Source organism: Nipponia nippon, unplaced genomic scaffold (genome assembly GCF_047370975.1).
Source record: "Nipponia nippon isolate SJK-2023a ecotype South Korea unplaced genomic scaffold, ASM4737097v1 scaffold_3, whole genome shotgun sequence".
Classification (NCBI taxonomy): Eukaryota; Metazoa; Chordata; class Aves; order Pelecaniformes; family Threskiornithidae; genus Nipponia; species Nipponia nippon.
In genome coordinates this window covers 70,070,634-70,094,432 of record NW_028262347.1, presented here as the reverse complement: position 1 = coordinate 70,094,432, position 23,799 = coordinate 70,070,634, and the positions used below count along the sequence as shown (strand labels likewise).

Sequence of the window (23,799 nt, the reverse complement as noted above, 5' to 3'; positions counted from 1 at the left end):
CAGTAGCACTAAATTAAAAAGTTGGACACACAGAAAAATCTTAAACATTGTTAGTTATACTTGTCAATAATTTTATTAAAACATTGATATTGAAGGTCATATACTTCCTTTTCAGAAATAACTGTATTTAAATTTTTCCCAGGGTGATACGGACCCGATATATTTTCTTTAAACACCACCAATATTTATTTTTTCATTAGCATCTTTAGTAATAGCCCAGCCTGAGGTGTGAAGACAGTACAAACACGGTATACAGCTAGGGGAATCTGCCCTAGGATGTATTTGCAATCCACCACCACTGCTTAGTACTGTCTGCTCAAGTAAGACTGCTAACTGAACACAACTGCAAGACTGTCCTTTGCAGAAGTGGGAGGGAATCACTGAGATTTCTTCCACATCAACAATAACCACTGCAAGAGCAATGCCAGGAGAACTGAAAGCCAAAAGAAGGGCAACAATACTCCTCCCATCAAGGAGAACCCTGTTCATATTGGCAGTTCAGGCATATGCCTAAAAACCCCTGTATTATACTAAATGTTAACAAAGTTTTGATTTTACCAACACCTTCGTGAACCGTCATAAAGAAGAGAGATGCTAGCAGGCCCACCTGTTTAGTCATGGAAATGATAGGAGACTTCTGCCCTAAAGTGTTAGGTTCTCAGGCTTTTTTATTTTTTAAAACTTAATGCTGACATTACTGAACATTTGTAGGCAAGTGCTCTGGAAAGTGCACAAAGATTTTCAAAAGGAGCTTCACTCATGTTTAGGCACTGAAACAAGAGCCACATTGTTGAAGCAAACCCTGTGCTGGAACTTCCACATCCTACAGAACAAGTCCTCTTGTCATAGACTGGAGCATCTCAGCTCCTAATGAAAGTGGCACAGCCATATGAGGCCACGAAGTTCTGAGGTCCCCATTTCACAGATGGGAAAAATAAGTAACCTGCCTGCGATGAGGTGCCTAGGGCAAAACTGAATCCACAACTCCTAACTTTGAATGAAGTACCAAAACCCCTAGCCTATCCTTCTAATGAGTAATAATTTGCTTACAGAATTGAATGAACTTGTTACACTTAGAGCCATAGCTTACTGAGTCCATGATTTAAGAAAAATCAAAACACAGAATTCCTGTGCTGCAGAAAAATCACATTGATAAATCACAAATCTAGTTAATGCCGAGGGAAGCCTCAAAATTATTTTTCAATCATCTTTCTTAACAAATCAAACCCTCACAATCATATATTCTGATACTTTTAGGAAGATAAAAAATTAACTGAAATTTCAGTTCTAAGATCTATTAAATAGAAACTCTGCCCAACTTCAAGTGCAAAATATATTTGAACTTTTCTTCATCTAAAAACACAAACTTTGCCACCAAAACATGTTAGCATTTTATAGGCAAATTCCAAACCTGAACAAAATGAACCAAGCTTATAGATCAGAAGTGCTGATGTGGTGATCTTGCTTTTTACTTTACATATTGCACTTTAGAATAGGGAATTCAGACTTATATACTAACATGAAACCTACTTAACACTGTGAAATGAACAAGGACATTCAGAGCATAGGACTGATAATATAAAAGTTACAATTTTTTTAGAAAAGTTAAAGAAAAATAAAAACCAATTTATCCATTTACATATGCATAAAAATAACCATGTGTATTTGTAATCATTATTTGCATGTCTCTGCATCTGATATTGCTAATGTATGTCACTTAATATTAAAATGTACTTCATCTAGTATATAAACCAGCATGTGATTAGGATCAGATCAAGCCCAGTCTGGCATCAGGAAGAATTAAAATTATGAAATGTAGCAGGGACTCTGAGAAACAAAGTTTACCTGTAAGTAAGAGAGGGCATGCAGTTTTAAAGTGAAAAGGAACATTTGACCTTATATTACTAATAATCACTGTGTAGGTACCTCAGTTACCCCCAATACTGAGATGAGGTGATGAAATAATAGTTCACAAATCTTGTCAGAAATTTCTTATCAGCAGCCCATGTGAAGAATTTACAGTTTCATGAAAGATATTCCTAGCTGCGGAAATCACTTGAGCCAACCACATGGAAGAGAAAACACAGAATGTAAGATTTCTAGCATTGAAAGAAAGTATTTTTCATTTCAGTAGGTCTCCTAACACTTTCATCTGAGAAAATGAGACCTGTGAAAGCTTATTCTGCTTTGTTATTATCTGACAAAAATTGAGTACCAGTTTCCACAATATCTCATAAAATTGAAATTTGTGTGCGCACACGTACTTAAAAAAAATTCCTTTACAGGCATGAGTTGAAGTATACAGCAAGTGCAAAAACAAAGCTCATGAGTTTTTATCACCGACAAGCATTTTTCACACTAACATGTTAGGGAAGGCAGCGATATCGGGGCAGTACAAGACTGGGAATTTGCTTTGCTGTGGTCTTTTTCTATCAGCTACACCTACAGACTCACACTGCTTGGATAAGTCACATCAGTCAATGTCTTCCAAGGTATGTGTAAGGGGGGTTCTGGACTGCCTACCTTAAAGCTAGATTTGAAGCATGTAAAATGCTTATAAATTTCCACAACTTCTGATAGGGGAGGGAGAAGAACACACAGTCCTTTGGAAAAACTGGTACAAGAGTATCTAAAATCAGATCCCTGAAACCCAAGGCACCCTCCAATTTATTATTTTAAATTTATTTGGCATCTGCTCATTGCTGAGCTCCTTTTATCATGCAACACTGACTTTCCCCCCACCTTTCCTAACACACAGTGTTATTAATGTACTATCACTGACCAAGATTGTGGGTTTTTGTGGTTTTGGGGGTTTGGTTTTTTTTTTTTAAGACTAAGTATCCATCTGCGAATAGTCAATCTTGCTTCTATTGAATTTATCTAGTCTAGAGAAATTGCTGATGCAAGACAAAAATAGGACTAATTGCCAGTCTGTACAAGTGACCTAGATGATGATTGCAATTTATTCCACACCAGAACTAAATCACCTTCTCACCATTTGTTAAACTATAGGGCAGTGCTGGTAGAGATAAAATGTGCTGCCTTTTAGGAAAGGTTGATTATGCCTTGCTATCCCTATACACACACAGGAGTGTAAAATTGTTCCTGTTTTCCTGCACATACTTACCACAATGCACTTGCTCCATCTGTTGTCCACTTGCATTTCTGCAAGTCCATCTACAGCTGCAATCTGTGTAAAAGCAATTGCTTCGTCTTTAGGGATAGTTATGGATCTTTATGCCTGCTTGCTCACTCCTATCTTAGCCCGTACCACTGCCTTCTGTACAGATCCTGGAAAGCACAATCAGTAGAATTTAGGAACAGCTGGAGAGCCACAGATCTGAACCAGAGAACTAGCTCAGCTTTAATCATAGTACACTAGTTACTGAGAGCTTGACAAGCATCTGTCAGGAAAGTAGGATTCACTAGGTAGTTAACTCCTCAGCAAAGCGTCTCCGATTTAGATTATGGGATTAAGAGCAAACGCGCACTACTCCCTTCCAGCACTTCCACTAGGTTAGCACCAGGAATAAGGAGGAAAAATGCCTTTAATTGAAAGAGACAGACACTTCCACTAAACAGCTCTGGCAGCATCAGGGTCCTCCATGATATTCAGTTGTGCTGCTTGTTCCTAATGGCTGGAAAGGACTGACCTGGAAGACGGCAGCAAAGTACTGCTTGGCTCCTGAGCCCAACAGCAACCAAACTTTAAGCATTTGCTGTCACTGGGCTCATGCTGCTTTTCTAGAAGAGAGAGTTTCTCTTACCCAGTTAATATGTACTAGTACTTTTCCTTCATGCAAGTGCCAGACAGAAGGTGGGAAAATAGGTCAAGCTTGCATGCCATGCTGAGGGGGATCTGGAAGAGACCTGAGGAAAAACACAACTATATTAATGAAGCATATACTGGCAGACACAGCACTTCTAATGCCAGGGGTCCCATCAGGGCCACAACTGCTTTCTGGAGCCTGACAGAGTAATTGCAGCATCTGTGTTGCCATCTCTGACTGAGCTGTGGGTCAATGTCCCCTCCTTGCAAAAACAGCAATCAGAAGTCATCTTCAGGCCACTTTATTGCACTAAGCTTGACTTCCCAGCACAGCAACATCCATAGTCTGGTATCTGCTGCCCTCCCCTGCTCTGTCAGCATAATGTGAAGAGCAAGATCAAGGAGCCTCTTCCCCCTCTCCCCCTTCCGTCTGTAGAGTGAGGACACAGCATGGCTGCTAAATTCTGCTAGAATAGCCCCAAGAAGGCCTGGGAGCTGATTAACAAGGTAACAAGGCAGTAGGAGGAAGGAGTGCCCTGTCACAGCCAGCCTGCCCTCTGTGTGATGCTAAGCTCAAGTTCGCTTTTGTATTCACCCACCCCCAGAACCTTTGGCCACCATAGCAGGACAAAGGCAGCAACACCTGTTTGGCACAGCTCTCAAAGGGGGGTTCCTTCTCTCCAAACCCTTCTGCAGTCTCCATTTGCATCACTGGAGTCTGTTCCCACCATAGCTCCAAGGTTTCTTGAGCAGCAGAGTTGTTATATCTGCTTTCTTTCCTGCCCATGGGAATTTAAGGCTGAGGAGATGTTGCGGCCAGCACAGAAGACAGACAAGGCAATTCCCAAGTGCCATGTATTATGAACTTTGAAAACTGGCAGCTCTGAAACAGAGTGACTGCAAACTTGTGGAGGCGGAGCTGGATTGGTTTGGTATTTAGCTGGCATTTAGACACTTTCCATCAATGCCATAGACTAAAAACTTTCCTAAGAAAACAAAAAAGCAAAGTATAAACTTTAAAAACATGACTAGGTAGAGACAGTCAGTCTCTCCTCAGGCTGTGCAGACCAAGTTGACCATAGCGAACTCCCTTGCACTCTAACCTTTTCTAAAAAGGTACAGAGGACTCAACCAAGCCAGTCTTAGATGGTCTTTTCCCAACACAGGAAACACTGGACATGACTCAGGAAGAATCTGAGGCGTAATTAAGGCAGAATTTAGCCAAGGCAGAGCCAAGTACAAAAGGCGACTGGGAGGGGGGGGGGGCAGAATACACCTTAAAACATCAAAACAACTGCAAATTGGCTGGCAGCACTCCCACATTAACTGCAAAATGTTAATTATCAGTACACAAATGGCTCAGATCTGCTCCACTCCCCACTCACTCTCAACATGACCATAAGACCAACTTTTAAAAAGTCAGTTTCTTCAGTATGCTTTCGTTTTAAGCCATACTTTTCTGTTTTCCCCATTTCTACCTGAATGTTCAGCTTTCTTTAGAACCTTTATACTGCCTCCCATTATCCCAGTATCCAAGACCTTCTGCGTGAAGGTGAATAACCAGAAACAGTCCTCAGCAGGCTTGCAGTTCCATGGACTTGTCATTCAAGTCACAACTCTGCTTGACACCAGAGTACTTTGGAGAGTGAAGGGGTTGGCTTTGTCTCCAGAAGCTACAATTTTAAACACACCATCAAAAAGTAATGCTTCTGATTAAAAAAAAGCAAGTATGGGAAACAGCGAACATTTGTTTAGCTCCATTGTCCTGGAACTAAATGTTTAATTTGTCATTCCTATGCAAATGCCCCCGTAGTTTCAAACAGGTACATATTTCCCTCCAGCCCAACTTCTTTACATGTAAACATGAGGCAGTGTTTGCTCTAACACTATTTTTACCCAACTGACTGCATGATACATGATCAAGAACTACTTGATGAGTGCTGAAGGTCACAGTTTTATTTACCTATCAGCCCTGGAAATGAGACAAAGGGGAAGGGAGTTGAAGGAAGAAAGACTGAAGCCAAGTTAAATTCTATTTCAGGTGAATTTATTGAGTTACAAAGAACCTGACAGCTCCACCATATTTACAGAAGTTTAAGAAGATTCTAGAGCTATTACTGCTACTGAACCACAAGTTAAAAATGCATAAACAAACCAAATCAACCACATCCATGATGTCAAATGTAGAAACAACAGTTACCTTGTAGGACTTTGAGGCATACTCAATCAAACATGGGGAAATTTTTTTCCAACCACCGATTTCTAAAGCCACCAGCAAGATTCTTCTGTCTCCTTTGGGCATAGCTACATTAGAGGATCAGGCATCCTTATGCCACTGTTGATGGAAGTTGGTTTCTGTTCTTCAATATACATGTTTTATGAATCAGGAATTTAATTAGAAGGCTCTTCAGAAGCAAGCATTGCAAGGTGTTAAAATAATCTTAAAGAGCACAACAAAATCCACAGTTGGTTCTATTGCTGCCAGATGTGCACCTAAAATCCTGTCATCACTTTGGAGTCACAACAAAAGCAAATGAAGTCAAACTTCCCAGGGCACTGTCACTAGTCACATCTCAAGCAGAACTGTAGAAACAGTGCCACCTGGAAATATCACACTGCTGGTCTTCTCTTACTGTCCATGACTCTTTGAAAGGCTGTTTTCAGTCAATTTCATCCATTCAGCTGCAGGAAGAAATATTAATGTTCTCTACTTTCACTCACCAACCTTTCCATTCCCCACTCCATCCCCAGAAGAGATCATGAGCTCTCTAAGAGAAGAGGAGGAGAGAGTATATCTCCCAGTTCAGCTGAGTTTATTTCCAAGTATATTCCAGCTGCATCTCAAGTCCTGAAGAAGCTCTACATTACAATACCACAATACCAAAGGGATATGGACACTGTTAGCCAAGGCCTGTAAGCCCACACATCTGAATACATGCAGTTCCCACTGACAACAGGTGGCTCTGCTTGCCTTGTTAATAAGCCTACAGTAATTTTTACTTGATACTGAACTTCAGATTCTTCCCCAAATATTCAATAATGTGTGATCACTTGGGTGCCAGTGGCCCTCCTCAGGGCATTGACAGGTGAACATTTGTTGATCAACAATCTAATTCCATAACACAGATGTGTAATGTATCAACTAAAATTCAGACTTACTCTATGCACAGAAAACTAAAAACCCGGAAAGGAATAAGTCAGTGTCAAATAGAGTAGCAGGGAAGCTGCTAATAGTATTTTGGAGGAAAAAAACACTTAAATATCCTCGCTTGTACAAAGCAGGAGGAAGCCTACCAGCTTTATGTTTAAAAGACACAGGTAACTTTGTTACTACTGCAAGGGCTACAAAACCAAAACCAAAGACAAGCCCAAGCATCATTCATTCAAGAGAAATTACCATGTAGCAAGAGGTCTTTTATGGAGTATGTACTACACTAACGCGAGCCAGCATCAGACCTGAAAAGTCTACCTCCATATAGCAGGGAGACTGTTAAGAGGCACACCACACTGTCACACTGCCCTCCTCAAAGGAAAAAACCATCCTCTCACACTTAAGAAATTAGTTACAGGCTGCTCACTGAAAAGAAGCAGCTATTCTAGGATTTTAAGAGTTTATACTATCACCATACCAAAGGAATTCTCATCAACTTTGAGATTTGTAGCTGAGCCATGCTGAGCACACATTCAGCTCAAACAGTACATACACAAGTGCCACCCATGTCGGTAACTGAGGTCAGAATCCAGATGCTCAGGTGTTGAGACACTGGGTCAGATCTAAATTTAAGTAACAGTTTCATATTTGCAAGTCATACACAGCATCATGATGCTTGTGTACCTACAGAGAACAAACTGCCTTACACACTACACTACACTCAACCACAGCGTGAACCGGTCGAATTTAGTGCCAAACACAACAGCAAGGCCACACTCAGCAGGAATCAAGCTATGATTGTGAGGAGAGTTTTATAGGAGAACACTTTCAGGCATGGCAGAATATCCTTCTCTACCAGCTTGATGGCTGAATGAGCTGCACTCAGCAACACCTCTTACATGCCTTATGCATCTCTTCCAGCCCTCCAGAGAAACTGATACAGAGAATGCCACAGAAATATTATTGTGGTACGTATTTATCAAGATATCTTTGCAACTCCGGAAAGCTTGGAGGAAGATTCTCCTGTATCTATTTTTACTGAGGTAAACAGGAATTATTCTAACAACTTGACTAAGAGATGATCAAACCTCTAGTACATGTTACTTAAGTGTTTCAAAGCTATTCACGTCACTCACTAAGAGCTAAGTGATAATTTAAACATTGAGCAGGAAACCTTTGTGCTTAGTTTGTGGACTAAAGTTGAGTTAAGTCCTATTATTGCAAGCCAGAAAAATGCAGTCAGTCATGCTAGGCTTTGCTAAGATGGTGGAAGAAAAGGTATTCCATCTAGATTCCTTAAAAACTGAAACATAGTGTAACAAAAGACAACTACAATAACTGAATATCTGTACAAAATTCTCTTCTGGACCATAAACTGGCCTTGGAAGACTCAAAATACCAAAGGCAAAGAGTTGTACAGCTGAATGTTTTGAAAGACCAAAGGAACTCCATCCAGAACAAATTGTCATGGCCAGGGACACAGAAGAATGATAGTGGGTAACACTGTTACCTGATACCATTTTATCAGTGAGGAAATTTTAGTGCCTGGAACAACCTGGACTTAATTAGTCCAGTAAGCTGGTGCTTTTTCCCGTAACAGATCAGGGCTGATTACTGGTAGACACCAACAACATATCCCTTTATTTCTGTACTGGGCCACCCTCAATCCTAGATCTGGGGCAGACTGCCCTGCAAGTTTCCACTACCCGAATGATCTCGTGATTTCTTTTTTGAGTATCCATAACCTCATGCCGAGATTTAAATTCCAGTTTTTGAAAGGCAAATGGTTAATCTACCAACCTGAGACTCAACAACTGTCCCTTCCCATTATTTAGTGCTTGAAATTGAGACTTTCACACAGTGCAACCTAGCAGTCACACATAAATCATCACTTATTACCACACTTTGAGAAGAGCTGTGTTAGTCTGAGATTTTACTTCTCAGCAGATTTTACTTTCCCTTGATCTTCTACTTTTTTGATGGCAGCTTGGATAGCTTCTTGATCACCCAGAAACTGGTGAGGGCCCAGAGGGTGCAGATTCTCATCAAGTTCAAGAAGTATGGGCACACCAGTGGGGAGAGTAACATTGATGATGTCCTCATCGGAGATGCCTGCCAAAGAAAAAACAAAACAAAACAGAGTTACAACTAGTGAACAGCTTCCTAACTGCCTGTCTAGCTAAGCCTTATTTCTGAGATTATCTAGTCTTAAAACAGTCAAGGACATATTCCAGCCTCCATCAACACCACCAGCTACTCAGGGGTGAATCCCCAGCTACACCACAGCTTGGTTAGTGCTTTAGGAACAGCTAAAGGAGGGAATTCCCATCAAGGTGAAGACAGTTTCTTCATTTTTCAGTCTAGACATGTGAAATAAACAGGAAGAGATTGCCCTGGAGGCTATATCTTTCCTTTAATACAGGACATTGAGGACAATAGGTTCTCCTCCACATCTTCTCAAGTCATGCATCACGAAAGAGAATTAGAGTCCACAAGTGCTACTCCAACATGAGACAGCTTCTGCTAAGCAACCAATACAAACAGCCTCTTTAAAAAGGCAAGGTACCAAGGCTAATTTTTCCTCTTCAATTCTCTAAGCAAAGCTTCTCACACAAGCCATCTTAAAATCAGTATTTAATTCTTCCAGTGTAAGAATCACTGTTTGCCCACATCTGATTTCTCAAAAGCAAGTTTATAGCACCTTGCGTACAGCACTATTATCAGAATTAGTAGATACAGGATATTCATTTCCACTTTCAAGTGAGGGAGAAGGGAAGAAAAAAATACAGAAGAAAGGCAACTTATACAACTTGGAGCATTTTCTCATATTTTTCCACTTCATTAAAATAATGTGTACCTAGGGAGAAAATTTATTTTACCTAGCTGTGCTTAATTAAAATATTCTGGGACTCTAATCTCAGTGAAATTGCTGGTTATTTTTACATCAAACACACAAGTCTCCAAACCATCCAAGTGAATTTTGAGACCAAACCTCCTAGTAAAATTCCCACACAAGGTCTAAATAGCTACATTAAGCAGCAGTGACTGCAAAGACATTATTCCTCAAAAGTTTCAAGCAAAAGAAAGCTAGTGTCATTGGGAATGTCAATATTTCTTTTTTCTTCCCTTTTAGAAGCACTGAGGTCACAGCAGTAGCCTACTGTTGTAAAGCAGGACAGCTTCTAGTAATTCATGCTTAGAAAATGCACACAATCAAGCTTCTAAAACAATGACACTATATAAACTAGACCAAGGTGCATGAAGAAAACATCCTCTTGAGCAGCTGACAAAACAGATGGTTCTCAAACATATGGGTGCAAATTTACCAGTGATTTTCACATTAACTAGAAAAGCAGAGCTAACATATTAACAAGAAAAACCAAAGTCAAGCCACACAGCAACAGCAGGATGACAACAGGTCAGAAAAACCAGAAATAATCATGAGGTGAGAATCATTTCATGCCCCTGCTCAGAGACTACACAAGCATGCAACTTTTACAGTAACCTATTCTTGTTTTGATTAGGCTAAATACTTAGTTCAGCTGTGGATTAGTCCTAAGTTTCAGAAGAGCATGGAGCAAGGGAAACAAACCCACCCTTGCAAGAGGCTTACACCTTGTTACATACTGAGCCATCAGTCCATTAAAAAAGGCATACTCCACCAGTTAAAGCAACCCCTGTATACAAGTGATAAATAATTCACTTGTTGTAGGCAGCAGAATCACAGACCTACAGAAAACCACTCAGGAAGCATCTACAATTTTAAAACCACACAGAAATCAATGGGAAAAATACTGAGTCCATTTACCGGGCACAAGCACTATTCTCAAGGACTTTGGTTCACAAAACAAGCAGCCCAGCTGCCTGAGTTCGTATTTTAAGGATTCTTAAACATACTAGATTTTAACAGCATACACATGTCACCATGTATCCACAAAGAATCTGGCCCTAGGAAGTGTTCTGCCCATGTCTCAAATTCAGTCTCCCAGACTAAACCATTCAGATATACACAAAGCAGATGAAGTCATACAGGAGAATTTAGGCAAACCACATAATGTGGTCAGCAGCCAGGATATTTAAAGGTGGATTAAACAAAATAGCTGCAGCTACATGGATTCAGAAATGCATTTTACTGTTTTTACAGAACACAAAGTGACCACACCAATGTCAACTAGTATTGATTTACAAGCAAAACAGTGCAGTCTAGGATAAACAAGCTGCAGCAAGCATGTTGGCTTTCTCCTCAAGATTTTTCCTCATACGGAAGTGTTGCCTCACAGCCAGAAGGCTGGAACTGCAAGTTGAAGTCAGATGAAAATCCTAAACAATGGTGTCCCATTGCTTTACTTCAGCACTGTTACTGTATTTGTATAGTATTTCTGTTCTTCAGGAAGCAAGGTGCTGATCAGGCTTGCCACACAAGCTCTTCAGTTGCAAGCAAAATACACTCAGAACACTCCCCACCCAGCGGGCTAGGAGAACAGTAAGGACATTACATCTTACACTCCAGCCATTGCAAGTGCAAGCTAATTGCTATCCAGTTACTTCATGTGCTCTAACTATAGCCAAGTGACCTTTCCTTGCACTTCATCTGAGCTGGTCTGTACCACAACCCCATCCTATCTCACAGGGAAGAAGGGTGAAATCAGGGCAAGGACTCAACTGCTGACTACAAGGTGCAATGAGAAATAAGACCATTGAAGAAGGAACACTCTTCCCTCCGGTATAATACTAAAGTCTGGGTCTCCACACTGCTGAAGGGTACTGGGGTGCTGGAAGCAGTCTTTCCCTGAGAAGGTTTAAAACTAAGGTCCTACCTACTTACAGCCATGAGAACCCAGACATTACTGAAGTACTCAAGATGTCTTCCTCAGAACCCCAGATAAAACGCTGACTGGGCAACTACATTCCTCAAGTGGACATGTCCCATGTTCTCTCTCATGAGCACCTGTTAAACGTTGTTCCTTGATAGCAGCTGTACAGCAGGAAGCAGCTAGGTACATGAACATTGTAAGAATTTGGTACAGCACTTATTACAAAAGAGATCTTTCAAAAATCACATGCAGAATTCTTTCCCAGCTGACTTATGCTCCATTTAACTGAACTGGGTGATCAAGCACACAGAGACCAGTAATATCTCTGTGCAAGCTTAAGAATGCACCTCTACCTGGTAGCCCGTGAAGTGCTTTGAAATACTTGCACCCTGAAGAGTCCTATAGAGGCAAACCCCATTGAGCTTGACTTTGAGCACCTACAGCCAACTTCTACAAGGGCTGGCTCAGCTTCTCCCTCCCTCTCACCTGTTCTTACCTAGTTCCTTCCTTCCATTCTTATGGTCAGAGCAACACAAAAACCACAACAGCTATTGAGAATAGCTACATCCCTCCTCCCCTGCAACTACACCTGAGGCCAGATGATTCATCCAACAAAACACACAAGATCATATGCATAAATTCAGCCACAATGGGCTTGTTCTAGAACTGGTGCTTTGTAATTGAGATCCAAATCAGGTCATAGCATCCTTCCCACAAGCTTAATGAAAATACTGAAGCTTTAGCCTAATAAGTTAAATATTTAGGGCCAGATTCTGCCCTCCCTGCAGGCTGGCAGAGGACCCAGCTTCACTACAGTAGAAGTGTTAGAATCTGGCCATTAATCTTTACAGGACATTAGCTCACTGTGCAGATTTTAAGGAAAGAAGGAAGAAGATGGGTGGGCTACAACCATGGCTGCAGCATATTACCTACATCTGTTTCACCCTTATGTCTGCCAAGATTTTCTGTCTGTATTGGGTTTGCATGGCAAGGCTTTGGTAGTGAGGGAGGCTATAGGGCTGGCTCCTGTGAGAAGCTGCTAGAAGCTTCCTTTATGTCCAATAGAGCCAATGCCAGCCAGCTCCAAGACAGACCCACCACTGGCCAAGGCTGAGCCCATCAGCGACAGTGGTAGCACCTCTGCAATAACATATTTAAGAAGGGCGGGAAAGAAGACCTGCTGCACAGCAGCAGCTGGAAGAGAGGGAAAATATGAGAGAAACAGCCCTGCAGACACCAAGGTCAGTGAAGGAGGGGGAAGAGGTGCTCCAGGCACTGGAGCAGAGTGGTCCTGCTAAGGAGGGGAGTGATAAAGTGGCACGTTGGGTGCCAAAAAGGACTGTGGTGGGTTGACCTCAGCTGGTCACCAGGTGCCCATGAAGCCACTCTATCACTCCCCTCCTCAGCAGGACAGCGTGGGAGAAAATAATATGGAAAAAACCTCAGGTGTCAAGACAAAGGCAGTTTAATAAAGCACAAGCAAAGGCCGTGCACAGAAGCAAAGGAAAACAAAAGATTTCTTCTCTACTTCCCATCAGCAGGCAGTGTCCAGCCACTTCCCAGGAAGCAGGGCTTCAGTAGGCATAGCGGTGGCTCCAGAAGACAAACATCATAATAACAAATACCTCCCCCCCCCCCCCCCCCCCGCTTTCTCTTAGCTTTTATTGCTGAGCAGATGTCATATGGTATGGAATATCCCTTTGGTCAGTTTGGGTCAGCTGTCCTGACTATGTCCCCTCCCAAGATCTTGCCCACCCCAACCTACTGGGGGGGGCAGGGGGGGAAACATTGGAGAGACAGCCTGGATGCTGTACAAGCACTGTGAGCAGTAGCCAACACACTGGTTTATTATCAACACCTTTCTAGCTAACACTACAAAGCACAGCACTATGAGGACTGCTATGGGGGAAAATTAACTCCATCTCAGCCAGACCCAATACAATGTCATTACATAAACAGCTCCTGATCATGGTCTGACTTTGATTGCGGTCATTACTGAGGCCATCCCAACATCAGACAGCTCAGGAAAACAAACCATAAATCTATCATTCCCATGCAGCAAAGAAATCCAGCCTGCCTTAAACTCCTCAAGGAGCCCAAGATTAAATAGGCTGAAAGAGGCATGAGATTTGCCACTACTAACACTAGCTGTCAACTATGGCATGAGGTGAGAAAGTCCCAGAAGTCTTGTGTAGAGACTCAGGCTGCACTAACACCCGCAGGAGCTCAAGGCAACACCATGACAAATGGAGTTCTCCAAGCATGCAACTCTGGAGCCTACCAGCATACCTATTGCCCTTGGACAGAGCTCTGGCAAAAGGTTTCCCTCCCTGACTGCAGCACTACTGAGAGCCCCTCAAGCCCAAGTTTGCGGAAACCAGGCGCTAACAACTCATGTCTGAAACCTTTCTGTCCCAGCTGCAGGTCCTGGTCAGGCTGTTCCAGCCCTTTTTCACGATCATCAGGCACTTGCCACCCCCTTCCCTGAGATGATTCAAACCACAAACATGACAGAAACCTACCCACTCCTTGCTGTTTCTTGCTAGTTTACAGGCCAAGTTAACTTGCAAAAAGGCCCAACAAGATTTCAAAAATAAGCAGCAGAAGCACAAAGCAAAGTCTGGGATGAATGACAGGGAATGCAAGACAATCATTTCAGCAGCAGCGAGTTGTTAGATGTCAAGCTGGTTTCTGTAACTGCTCTCAGACACCACAGTCACATAAGTAGTATTTCCTTAAGGTCGAGCAGCAAAATCAGTAAAATAATCATCTTAGGTAGTCCTCAACACACAATCCACACTAGGACTCAATGTGTAGCTCCAGCATGTAAACTACCAGAATACTGTAACTGCACAAGTATCACACTCACAGTAACGCAAAAAAGCAAAATCCTTGAGGGCACTGCTCTCCCTGCTCACCAACCGGCAAGACCAGCGTCAGGCCTTCCCAGTCACCATGTTCTGCCTGCGAGCCCAGTTCCAGAGCTCTGTCCCAGCTCTGTGACCACAACCAGACGAGCCCAACGGGTGCAACATCTGCATCTTTCTTCAAGGGACCAGGTAACTCCTCCCCTCCATTTTTTACCCTGAGCATGACAAGGCTCAGTGACCACCACACCATATCCAAGAGATGGCAACCTTTCAACAGGGAGGAAATTCTAGAATCAGGCTTTCCACTAGATCCTGTCTTGAGGTACTTAACACCAGTCCTCAAGGTTAAATGGTCAGGAGGGAAGAAAAGTTGAGACGGCCCATCAATCCTTCTGCCAGTCACCTGGACAATTAGTCCATTAGACTTGGTCTCCAACTAGTACTTCAACATAAACAGGGCAAGCTGGTCACAACTATTACACTAAATGTTGTCTTCACGATGGGACACTGCTAAGAGGGTCTCTAATCTGAAGTGCCAGTTATTAGATAAGAGAACAAACTATTCCTCCTTCAAAGAATTGAGAAAATCACCTGTAAATAGACTCTGTGCACCTACAATACTTATTTAGCAGATTTAAGCAACTGATGTTTTCATAATCAATATGATATTTCAGCATCCGAAGTAAAATCTATCAAACAAGTCCGATATGGTTACTTTACATACCCTCTTCATTAACATCTTGTTGTCATTGCTTTTTCAATGCAACAGAGATGGTATACCACAAAAGAAAAAAATATGGCCTGTCTAAAGACCTGAGTTACAGGTCACAGTCTATACCAATAGGTGTCACAGAACAAAACAGTTGCTAAATTATGACACTTCCACCAGCAAGCACAAGACTGCTACCTGAAGAAGAAAATGTTACTTTTAGCAAGCCTTTCCAACCCCAACATGTAATCAAAACTGCCCTTTTGCTCTGCCTATTTTTAGTTGTGCCAATGATTCCTAGCATCATCCCATACATCACCTTAAGATGATGCAAAGAATAAGTGCTCCGAAAGGACTGGACAAGCTCAGTTACAATGACTTAAATACGATGCCAACATTGTATCTTTGACAGGATCGCACAAAAAAGCCACACTTGTCCTTGGTGGCATTTATCAAGTTCATAGGGATTATCTAGAAGGAACACAGCCCAGCATCCCCACTGGACACCAACAGCTCACAGCACTGAGATCCTCAGCAGCACCCTCTGGGAGAAATGTCACTCAGCCCACCGGGACAGAAGAGCAAGCTCTCCAAGAAGCTACTGGTTTTGATCTCCAAGTGCATACAAGAGTATGGTCCAGTTTGTGTTAAATACTATTTTCAGAAAGACTACTAGGATTTCACTTTTTAAGTCCTCACATGCAAACCATGACAGATTCTACAGACATTTCATATACCTTAATGAGGTCCACTCTGAGCACTGAGAAAAAAAATCCAAACCCACAATCAAAGCCTTGTTAGCCCGACATTCTGTTGCTCTGATGATTTTTGTGTGCAAGTAGAAAGCAGATCCACATTTCAAGCTCTTTACCAATTACTCATAACAAGGGAAAAAATTCAGATTCAGAGATCTGACGGCCTGTTTCAAAAAATACCTCCTTGAAATAGTAACTTCAAGGACACTCTTAAGTCTTTCAGAAAAGACATTAAATTTCACACTGAAACAATTAGAATTGTTTCATCAGATCAAACTGAATTAAAACATTCATATTTATTGCCATTTAAAGTTTCCAAGCTACAACTTCCAGGGTTAAGTTATCACTATGACCAAGACATTCAAGCAGTCATGTAAGGATTGCTGCTCAAGGCATTTGGAGCCCAATTTTCAAAATGCCAAAAACCACGGCTCCAGCTAAGGTAGAGGGGCCCAGAAACTTCCACTCAAGTGCAGGACACAGCTTGTCTAAAAAGAGTTCACAAAAACAAAGCCCACCTTACGGTGGGTCCTATAAATACAGTAGACTGACAAACTTTAAGCACTGTTGAATCAGGTCCAACTCCAGCAAGGCTCCAGAGCAGCCCACAACTGACCACCTTTCAGAAGAGAAAGGGAGAGACAGTCAGCAATGTAGACAAGGAACCTCTTAGATCCAGCTTGATACAGATTGAAGCTCTAAAAAAAAAAAGAGCAGGTTGCAGTATCAGGGGTCTTAAAGCTCTGTTCCTGCCACCCTTCAGGCCAGCTCTGCAGCAAAACAAATCTCCACTGCATTAAGGGGAGAAAAGCCAGCACATATCTGGCAACTGCTCCTGTGTGGGAGCTGGGGTAGCTGATGGACAGTGCTCGGTCAACAGAGCTAGATCCTCTGCCAAGGATTCCTCACATTTTCCTATGTAAGCACATGCTGGGAAGGACAAGGTACAGTGTAGGACAGACAAGAGACACAGCTCTATTCTACTTCGGTTGAGCATGGGCAGCCCTTGAAGAGTTATACCTAACAGACTATCCCAAATAAAAGCTTTGCAGCTGCTCTAACTTACACTGTTCTCTCTGATCTCAATGCAGCAATGAATCCAGCCATATAACTTTAAAGTAACCTTTACCAGTCACTGATGCTGCCAGCTCTAGCCTTGCTGCATGCCTGCACAGAAAGCAGCCCAGAGTTTCTGCTGAAGCAATAGTCAGCTTGCAGCATTTCACCCCCAAAGGGCTTGGCCAGCATGGTTTCATGGAATAGTTCAGTTCTTGGGGGGAGCAGGGGAGACACCATACTTGCTGATCCCCCTGCCCCTTTTTCCTTTGTAATCCTTTATCATTTCACATAGTGTGGACAACCACTCTGACCACATCAGTGGAACTGGCTGAACCAGCCTTCCTCCTTCATCCAAGCAGTGATCTGTACCCCAGAATTCACAGCCTCTATAGTTCCAGAAGCCACTTGCACATGCTTATTCCCTGGGCTTCTGACTCCAGCTAAATATCAGCTGTCCTGACTGTTCCAGCATGCCTGAATGCAAAGAGTGCTCAGCAGACTCAGAGCTGTAGAGACACACAGCAGAGGGTTTTATAACTAAAAAACTGAGTGGACACAATCCAGCCTGTGCATAATTGCAACTACACCTCTGCTAGGCTGCATTCAAACATGTATAATCACTAAATTCTACTCTACCCACAGACAAAGAAATTAATACGGTCCATCTTGCAGCTTAGGATGACCTAAACTAGAAGCCATGTCATTAAAGAAGAGGCAGGGGGGAAAGAATCTAGCAATGACTTAAAGATAAATCACATCCTTTTCAAGTCCCAAATAAACAAGCAACCTTATGCTACGCTACAAACTTAGGTGTTTATTGGTAGGCGTTTTCTATATTGGGAAATAATACATTTGCGTAAGCTTTAGCAAGTACCTACTCTCTGCAGAACTCCCTGTCACAGCAGCATTTTTAAGTAAAGAATTATCAGGAATGAAGCCTCAAGAGTGACCCACCACAGTAACAGTCAAGAATGTCTTCCACAACCCAAAACAAGCACTTTATTCTGCTGTGTTATAGCAATGCTTGTTTAATGAACAGATTATGACTTCAACTCTTCTGACAAAGCAGCTGAATAAATCCAAAAATAGTTTGAGCCTGAAGAGTTTGTGTCTATCTAGACCAACCGCAAAGTTAGTTTGAATACAGTAGTTTAAAATGAGCAGTGAGAAACAAGGGGAAAGCATCTGCCTCTTTTCATAACTATATTAACCTAATTCTCTCCCCCTTTCACATCCCCCGGTTTGATTCCTGTTCCAACAGGTCAGCTTTTTACTTTCTCCTTGGAGACCACAGACTTTAAGTGTTACATTGCCCAGGTAAGTAATATACACTACAGAATAAGATGTAAAGCTCTAAGGAGTCGAGTAAGGGGAAGAGGGGAAGGCTAAAAGGAAGACCCTTACCTTCCACATGCTTCAGCAATGCCCTACTGCTGTTACCATGAGCAGATATAAGGATCATTTTGCCACTTTTCAGTTCTGGCACTATCTTTTCATTCCAATAGGGAAGGAGTCTATCAAGCACATCTTTTAGACTTTCAGCCTTTGGGAGATTATCCTGAGAGACATCACTGCATTTATACCGGCGATCATTGTATATCTCTTCATAGTAAGGATGAGATTCAGTTATGGGAGGTGGGGTAACATCATAGCTTCTCCTCCATATTTTCACTTGCTCCTCCCCATGATTCAGAGCCATTTCTGCTCTGTTGAGACCGATCAGTGCACCATAGTGACGTTCATTCAGTCGCCAGGAACTCTGAATGGGGACCCACTCTTGGTCCATCTCTTGCAGGACAAGCCATGCAGTTTGGATGGAGCGGCTGAGTACAGAGGTGAAGACGAGGTCAAACTCAAAGCCCAGTGCTTTAAGGTGTTTGCCACAGTTCTGAGCTTCCTTTATCCCATCACTGCTCAGCTTCTGGTCCACCCAGCTGCAGAAGCGATTCTCCTTGTTCCAGGCTCCTTCCCCATGTCTTAAGAGAACTAGCCTGTACTTAGCCATTTCGGTTGCAGCTTAGCACAGATGACAACTGGTCTGGCATCTAATAATGATGCATCTGGACAGAGATATGAGACAAAGATACATCAAACATCCCATAGATAATGCATTACAAGTAGTAATATGGCAGCAAAGAGTAGACAACTATCAGAACCAAAACCACCAAAGAAAGAAGTGGCTGCTGAGTACATTCGTACCTTTGAGGTCTCCTGGGTTTGAATTCCTTCCCACCCTCATGTGGGAGGAAAAGCACCATCCTCCACCCAGCTTGTTGCAACTAGCCTACTTAACCAATTGATTAGTAGCAGATTTGTACAAGCTGTTCCTGCCTACAGATTTCCCTCAAGTGCCTACACAGAGCCTCACTCAACATCAGAGGCTCCCAACCAGAGGGGCAGATCTCACTCTCACTGGTGAACTTATTAGAGGTGAGACATGGAACCCAAGCTCCTAAGAGCTGCCCAGACCCACACTGGCTCCAAGGGAACACAGGCACAGATAGCAACTGTGATACTCAGCCAGAGCAGCTGGAGAGGACTACAGAATTGGAACTGGCAATACATAGAACCTTATTAGCTTTCCTCAAAGGAGATGTCACCATCTCCAGCACCAGGATTAATGTTTTTACTTTTTCAGTGGGCACAAGTGGCATATTTTCTGTCCTCATTAAATAACAGACAGCTACACATTCGTAAGTTCAAACAGCACCTTTCTCTGCTCCTGTTGACTAAGCAACACCACCTCTGGATTGTCTTCAATGAGAGATGGATTTTGACCACTCACCCAGTCTTTTGTTATGTGGCCAAGGATCTTCTAGCAGATTGTGTGATGCCTGAAAGGTCCATCTAACACAGCACTGCAACTCTGAAAGCCCCACCTGATCACTCTGACCCGAGATGTCACAGACTAGATAGCAATGAACAGAGAAGGGGAAAAAAATTATAAAAATACAACTCTGCACGGGGAGGACTGCTATATACTCCAATGAACATTAAGAGCTCTCAAACCCACAGACAGTGGGAAACGGGGTCTGATTTCTGCACACCCAACTTTGGACTAGATTGTCATAAGAGACATACTTATGGGAGCTCCCATCATCTCAAATCAGTTGGAGCTGCTTCAGTCACACTCCAGCTCTTTAAGTGTCTCAAATTCAGGCCCACTGTGACCCTGAATTAGGTCAGTAGGAAGGGTTAGGCCCATGCAGTCTGGGTTTTGGGAAGCACCCAGCACACCATCAGCATTCATTTTTACCAGACTTTCAAAAAGTGTACAGAAAAGTTGAATTCATTAACAGCCTCAGTAATTTGATCTTGACTGTAACAGTGGCTTAGTTCTCCTTTACTCCCACAGAAGACAGAGCCTACATCACACAAGGACAATACACAACACCTCCTTAGCTCCTCTAACTTCTGACTACTGGCACAGCTCAGGATTAAAAAGCCTTTGAGGACTGACAAATTTTCACAGAATATCAGGAGGTATTGTCTGACACACAATAGACAGTTGGTAAATACAAGGGAAAAATCTTCTGTGATTTTATGCAAAGGAGGCCTGAATTTTGTGTACGACAAGGAGCATCTCAGACAAAATCCCTTGCATGTTCCACTTTTTCCACTCACAATAATCAGCTGCACATTGATCAAAGAAATCAACTATTGTTAGGATTCAGGTATCATATCACATCAGATCCAACACTAAACTACACCCTTTAAGATACCAGGTTTATAACAACAAGGAGTATCAGATAGCATTTCCATCTAAAGCCAAAGTGATCTTTCTCCAACACCCCACAGATATGATTAAAAATTGCAGTGTTTTCACAGCATGAACTACTGCACAAAACATAGCCCCATAAAAAGCTCTATCTCTGCAGATACCTCACTGTTCAGTTTAATTGATTACATAACCTGTTCCTGTGGATAACACAACTTACAAAACCAAATTAAGACCCAGCAATAGAGGAGATGCACCTGTTTGCACACTTTCTTAATTGGGTACTTTTGGCCAAAACCAATAAAAACTCAATGACTATAACAAAAAAAACCCGCTCATACAAAGACCTAAAATCATCTGGGGACCATAAACTCTGGTTCAGTTACATAAAAGATTAGGCAGAATCACCGTTCTCAAACAAATTTAGAAAGGACTGGCAGTCACAAGGTTGTTTAAATATCAGTCCACTTATGGAAGTATTTAAGCTTGAAAGCCTTAGGACAACACATGGAAATAATCCTACTCACCTTTCCTATGGCAAAGGAACAACCTACACAAATCCCAGCACAGACTCAAGAGCTGCTTTATACAGAGGCCACCACGCACTCTTGGCTAGTTACCTGCAGGAAGAGAATAAACACCAAGTGCTCACACAGAAAGAAGCCACAAGTACAAATGGTTATGCCAACCATCATTTGCTCTCAGAGCTGTAATAAAGTAGAGCACACAGCCCTTCTACGGGCTGGGAAAGCCACCAACTTCCTTCTCCCAAAAAGATGCAAATGCACAGCTCCTGCATTTCCAACAAGGGAAAGTTTCTTGTCTCCCAGATGCCCCAGGATATCACTTGCTCCCCAAGATTTGTTTAGGCTTCAATTACCATAGCAGCTCCCCCGCCGCGCCCAGCAGCGCTCACACAAACACACACGCGAGGCTGCCCACGAGCGGGCCAGCAGCTCCCCCACGTACGCACAAACACGGGCGGGAGGTGCCCCGCAGCTACCGCCCCCTCAGGAAGCCCCCACCGGCCCCGGGCCCCAACGAAACCACCCTTCCCCTCCAGGGACGCACACAGGCGGCTCCGGGTCCCGACACCCGCCAAGGGAGCCCGCCTGCACCCCCCGCCTCAGGGCGTCTCCCCCGGGCCGCGACAGCCCCTCTCCGTAAGGGCCGGCCCGGGGTGCCGGCACAACGCCCCCGAGGGAGCACTCCCAGCCGCCCCGGGCTCCGGCGCCCTCCTCCCCCGCAGGCAGCGCCCCCCCCGCCCCCGCACGACCGTTAACCGCCCTCCCCCCACACTCGTCCCTCGGCTTCGGAGACTTCACAGGCTAAATCCGCGCTGCCTTACAGGGACCACCGCAGCAGGCTGCAGCCCGGGCGGCCGCCCGCAACGCCACAGCTGTGCTCCGCAGCCCGCCCCCGGGGCCGGAGCAGACGCCGCCCGCTCGCCGCTCCGCCGCCGCCGCGCCGGGAGAGGGGTGGACCCCGCGTCTTAATGTGGCCTCGGCGTCCCCGCGCCCGCGAAGCCGGGGGAGCCTGATTGGCTGGCTCAGAGGATGAGCACCGCCCTCAGCCAATGAGACCGAGCCTGTGGGCGGTGACGCGAGAGAGCGGCGTGGTGCCCACGGGCGCGCCGAGACCCGAGCCAAGCCCGGCCCGGCCCGGCCGGGCTCCCCCTGCCCGCGGGGCCGCAGCCCTGCGCGGGCTCCGCGTCCGGCGGAGCCTGCGGGGATGCCGGTGCCCTGCCCCCCCGCCAAAGTCCCGTCCTCCGAGTGCGGGTCGTTTTCCTGCGAGGCATCACAGCAGAGATGTTGGGTCCCCCCGTGCTTCTTGACACGCAAAGGCAGGCGGCATCGGCGTGGGCGACGCTTACCGCTCTGGCGGCGCCACCAAAACGGAGAAGCGAGGTCACGGCAGCGTGTGCACAACGCGACCCGAGGCAGCCAAGCCTCTGGCTTCTCCTGAAACCACCCCCGTTCCAGCTCACCCCGCAGGGGCGGCAGAGGGGCGCTGCCCCTCCGGAGCCCCGGCCGCCCCGGCGCCCCTCCACCGCCTCACCCCGGCCCGGGCTGGGCATCGCCACCGCAGCCGGGAGGCAGGACGCCGGCCCGCTCCTTTGCCAAGAGGCGAAGGAAGGAGCTGGGCTGCCCGCAGCCGCCGGACCCTTCCTGCTCCCCTGCCCGGAGCCGCCTCCGTGCCAAGGACGGAGCGCGGCAGCACCAGTGCCCTGGGCGGCCGTCCCGCACCCCCTCGCCCCTTCCCAGCAGGCGAGGACCCGGGGCACCGGGCCAGCCAGAGGGGGCTTTTCCCAGGCAGGGCTCACTTTTTCTTTTGGCTGTACGACCTTTTGGGTTTGGTGAGAAGCAAGGGTCCAAAATCTCATTACTCATCATGAAATCAGCAGAAAAAAAATAGACGTGAGTCTTCCTAACGATCATGCTAGCTACCCTCATACCCACAGGCTGTAATTCCGATTCAAACCAAAGTTGGAATTCCGACTGAAAACCAAGTGGATGGAGCAGCTCCGGCTACAAATGGAGAGAAGTGGTGTGGGAAGGTGGTGTCCTTTACTGCTTCCATTGCCATGGCTCCGCTTTTATTTTTAAAAAGAAGCAGAGCACATCTTTTATACATAATCAGATTCACATTTTCTTCTCTAAATGCTTACCCTTGAACAGCCACAATGTAAAGTTTAAAAGGCCACAGACTGAATGTATGCCAAATGTGCTCTATCACCCTCTCTGCAAGGGAGAGAGAGAGGTGATCTTCCATGTTTAATAGGTTAAAATGGTAGTGCATGAAAATGAAACATGGGGGATTCACATTGTGGCAGGAAAAAGCAACACGAGGAAATTTAAGAAAATTTGGGGCAGGGGTGTTAAAATAATGTCTCTAAAGCGCTGTGAGGAGAAAGGGTGTTCTGTTTTGCACTCATAGGGATTAGATCCTAACCT

The 23,799-nt window shown here is 44.3% G+C and overlaps 1 protein-coding gene across 4 annotated transcripts in view; it reads right to left on the bottom strand.

Annotated features, from left to right (window-relative positions):
• Window positions 1-5,799: 5,799 nt before the first annotated feature.
• The window catches only part of BPGM (bisphosphoglycerate mutase), a 38,340-nt gene continuing 20,340 nt past the window's right edge, over window positions 5,800-23,799 (bottom strand). Inside the window, exons 1-6 of one of the 4 annotated variants that reach the window (XM_087767556.1) lie at window positions 22,194-22,341; window positions 21,373-21,465; window positions 19,913-20,035; window positions 18,532-19,187; window positions 8,820-9,032; window positions 5,800-6,451 (exon numbers count right to left, since the gene is read on the bottom strand). In XM_087767556.1, coding sequence (XP_087623682.1) covers window positions 8,854-9,032; window positions 18,532-19,132 — 780 coding nt within the window. In that variant the 5' untranslated portion in view covers window positions 19,133-19,187; window positions 19,913-20,035; window positions 21,373-21,465; window positions 22,194-22,341 and the 3' untranslated portion in view covers window positions 5,800-6,451; window positions 8,820-8,853. Of the gene's footprint in view, window positions 9,033-18,531; window positions 19,188-19,912; window positions 20,036-21,372; window positions 21,466-22,193; window positions 22,342-23,799 lie in introns of those variants that run through there. The other 3 variants (XM_087767553.1, XM_087767554.1, XM_087767555.1) reach the window with 3 other exon arrangements.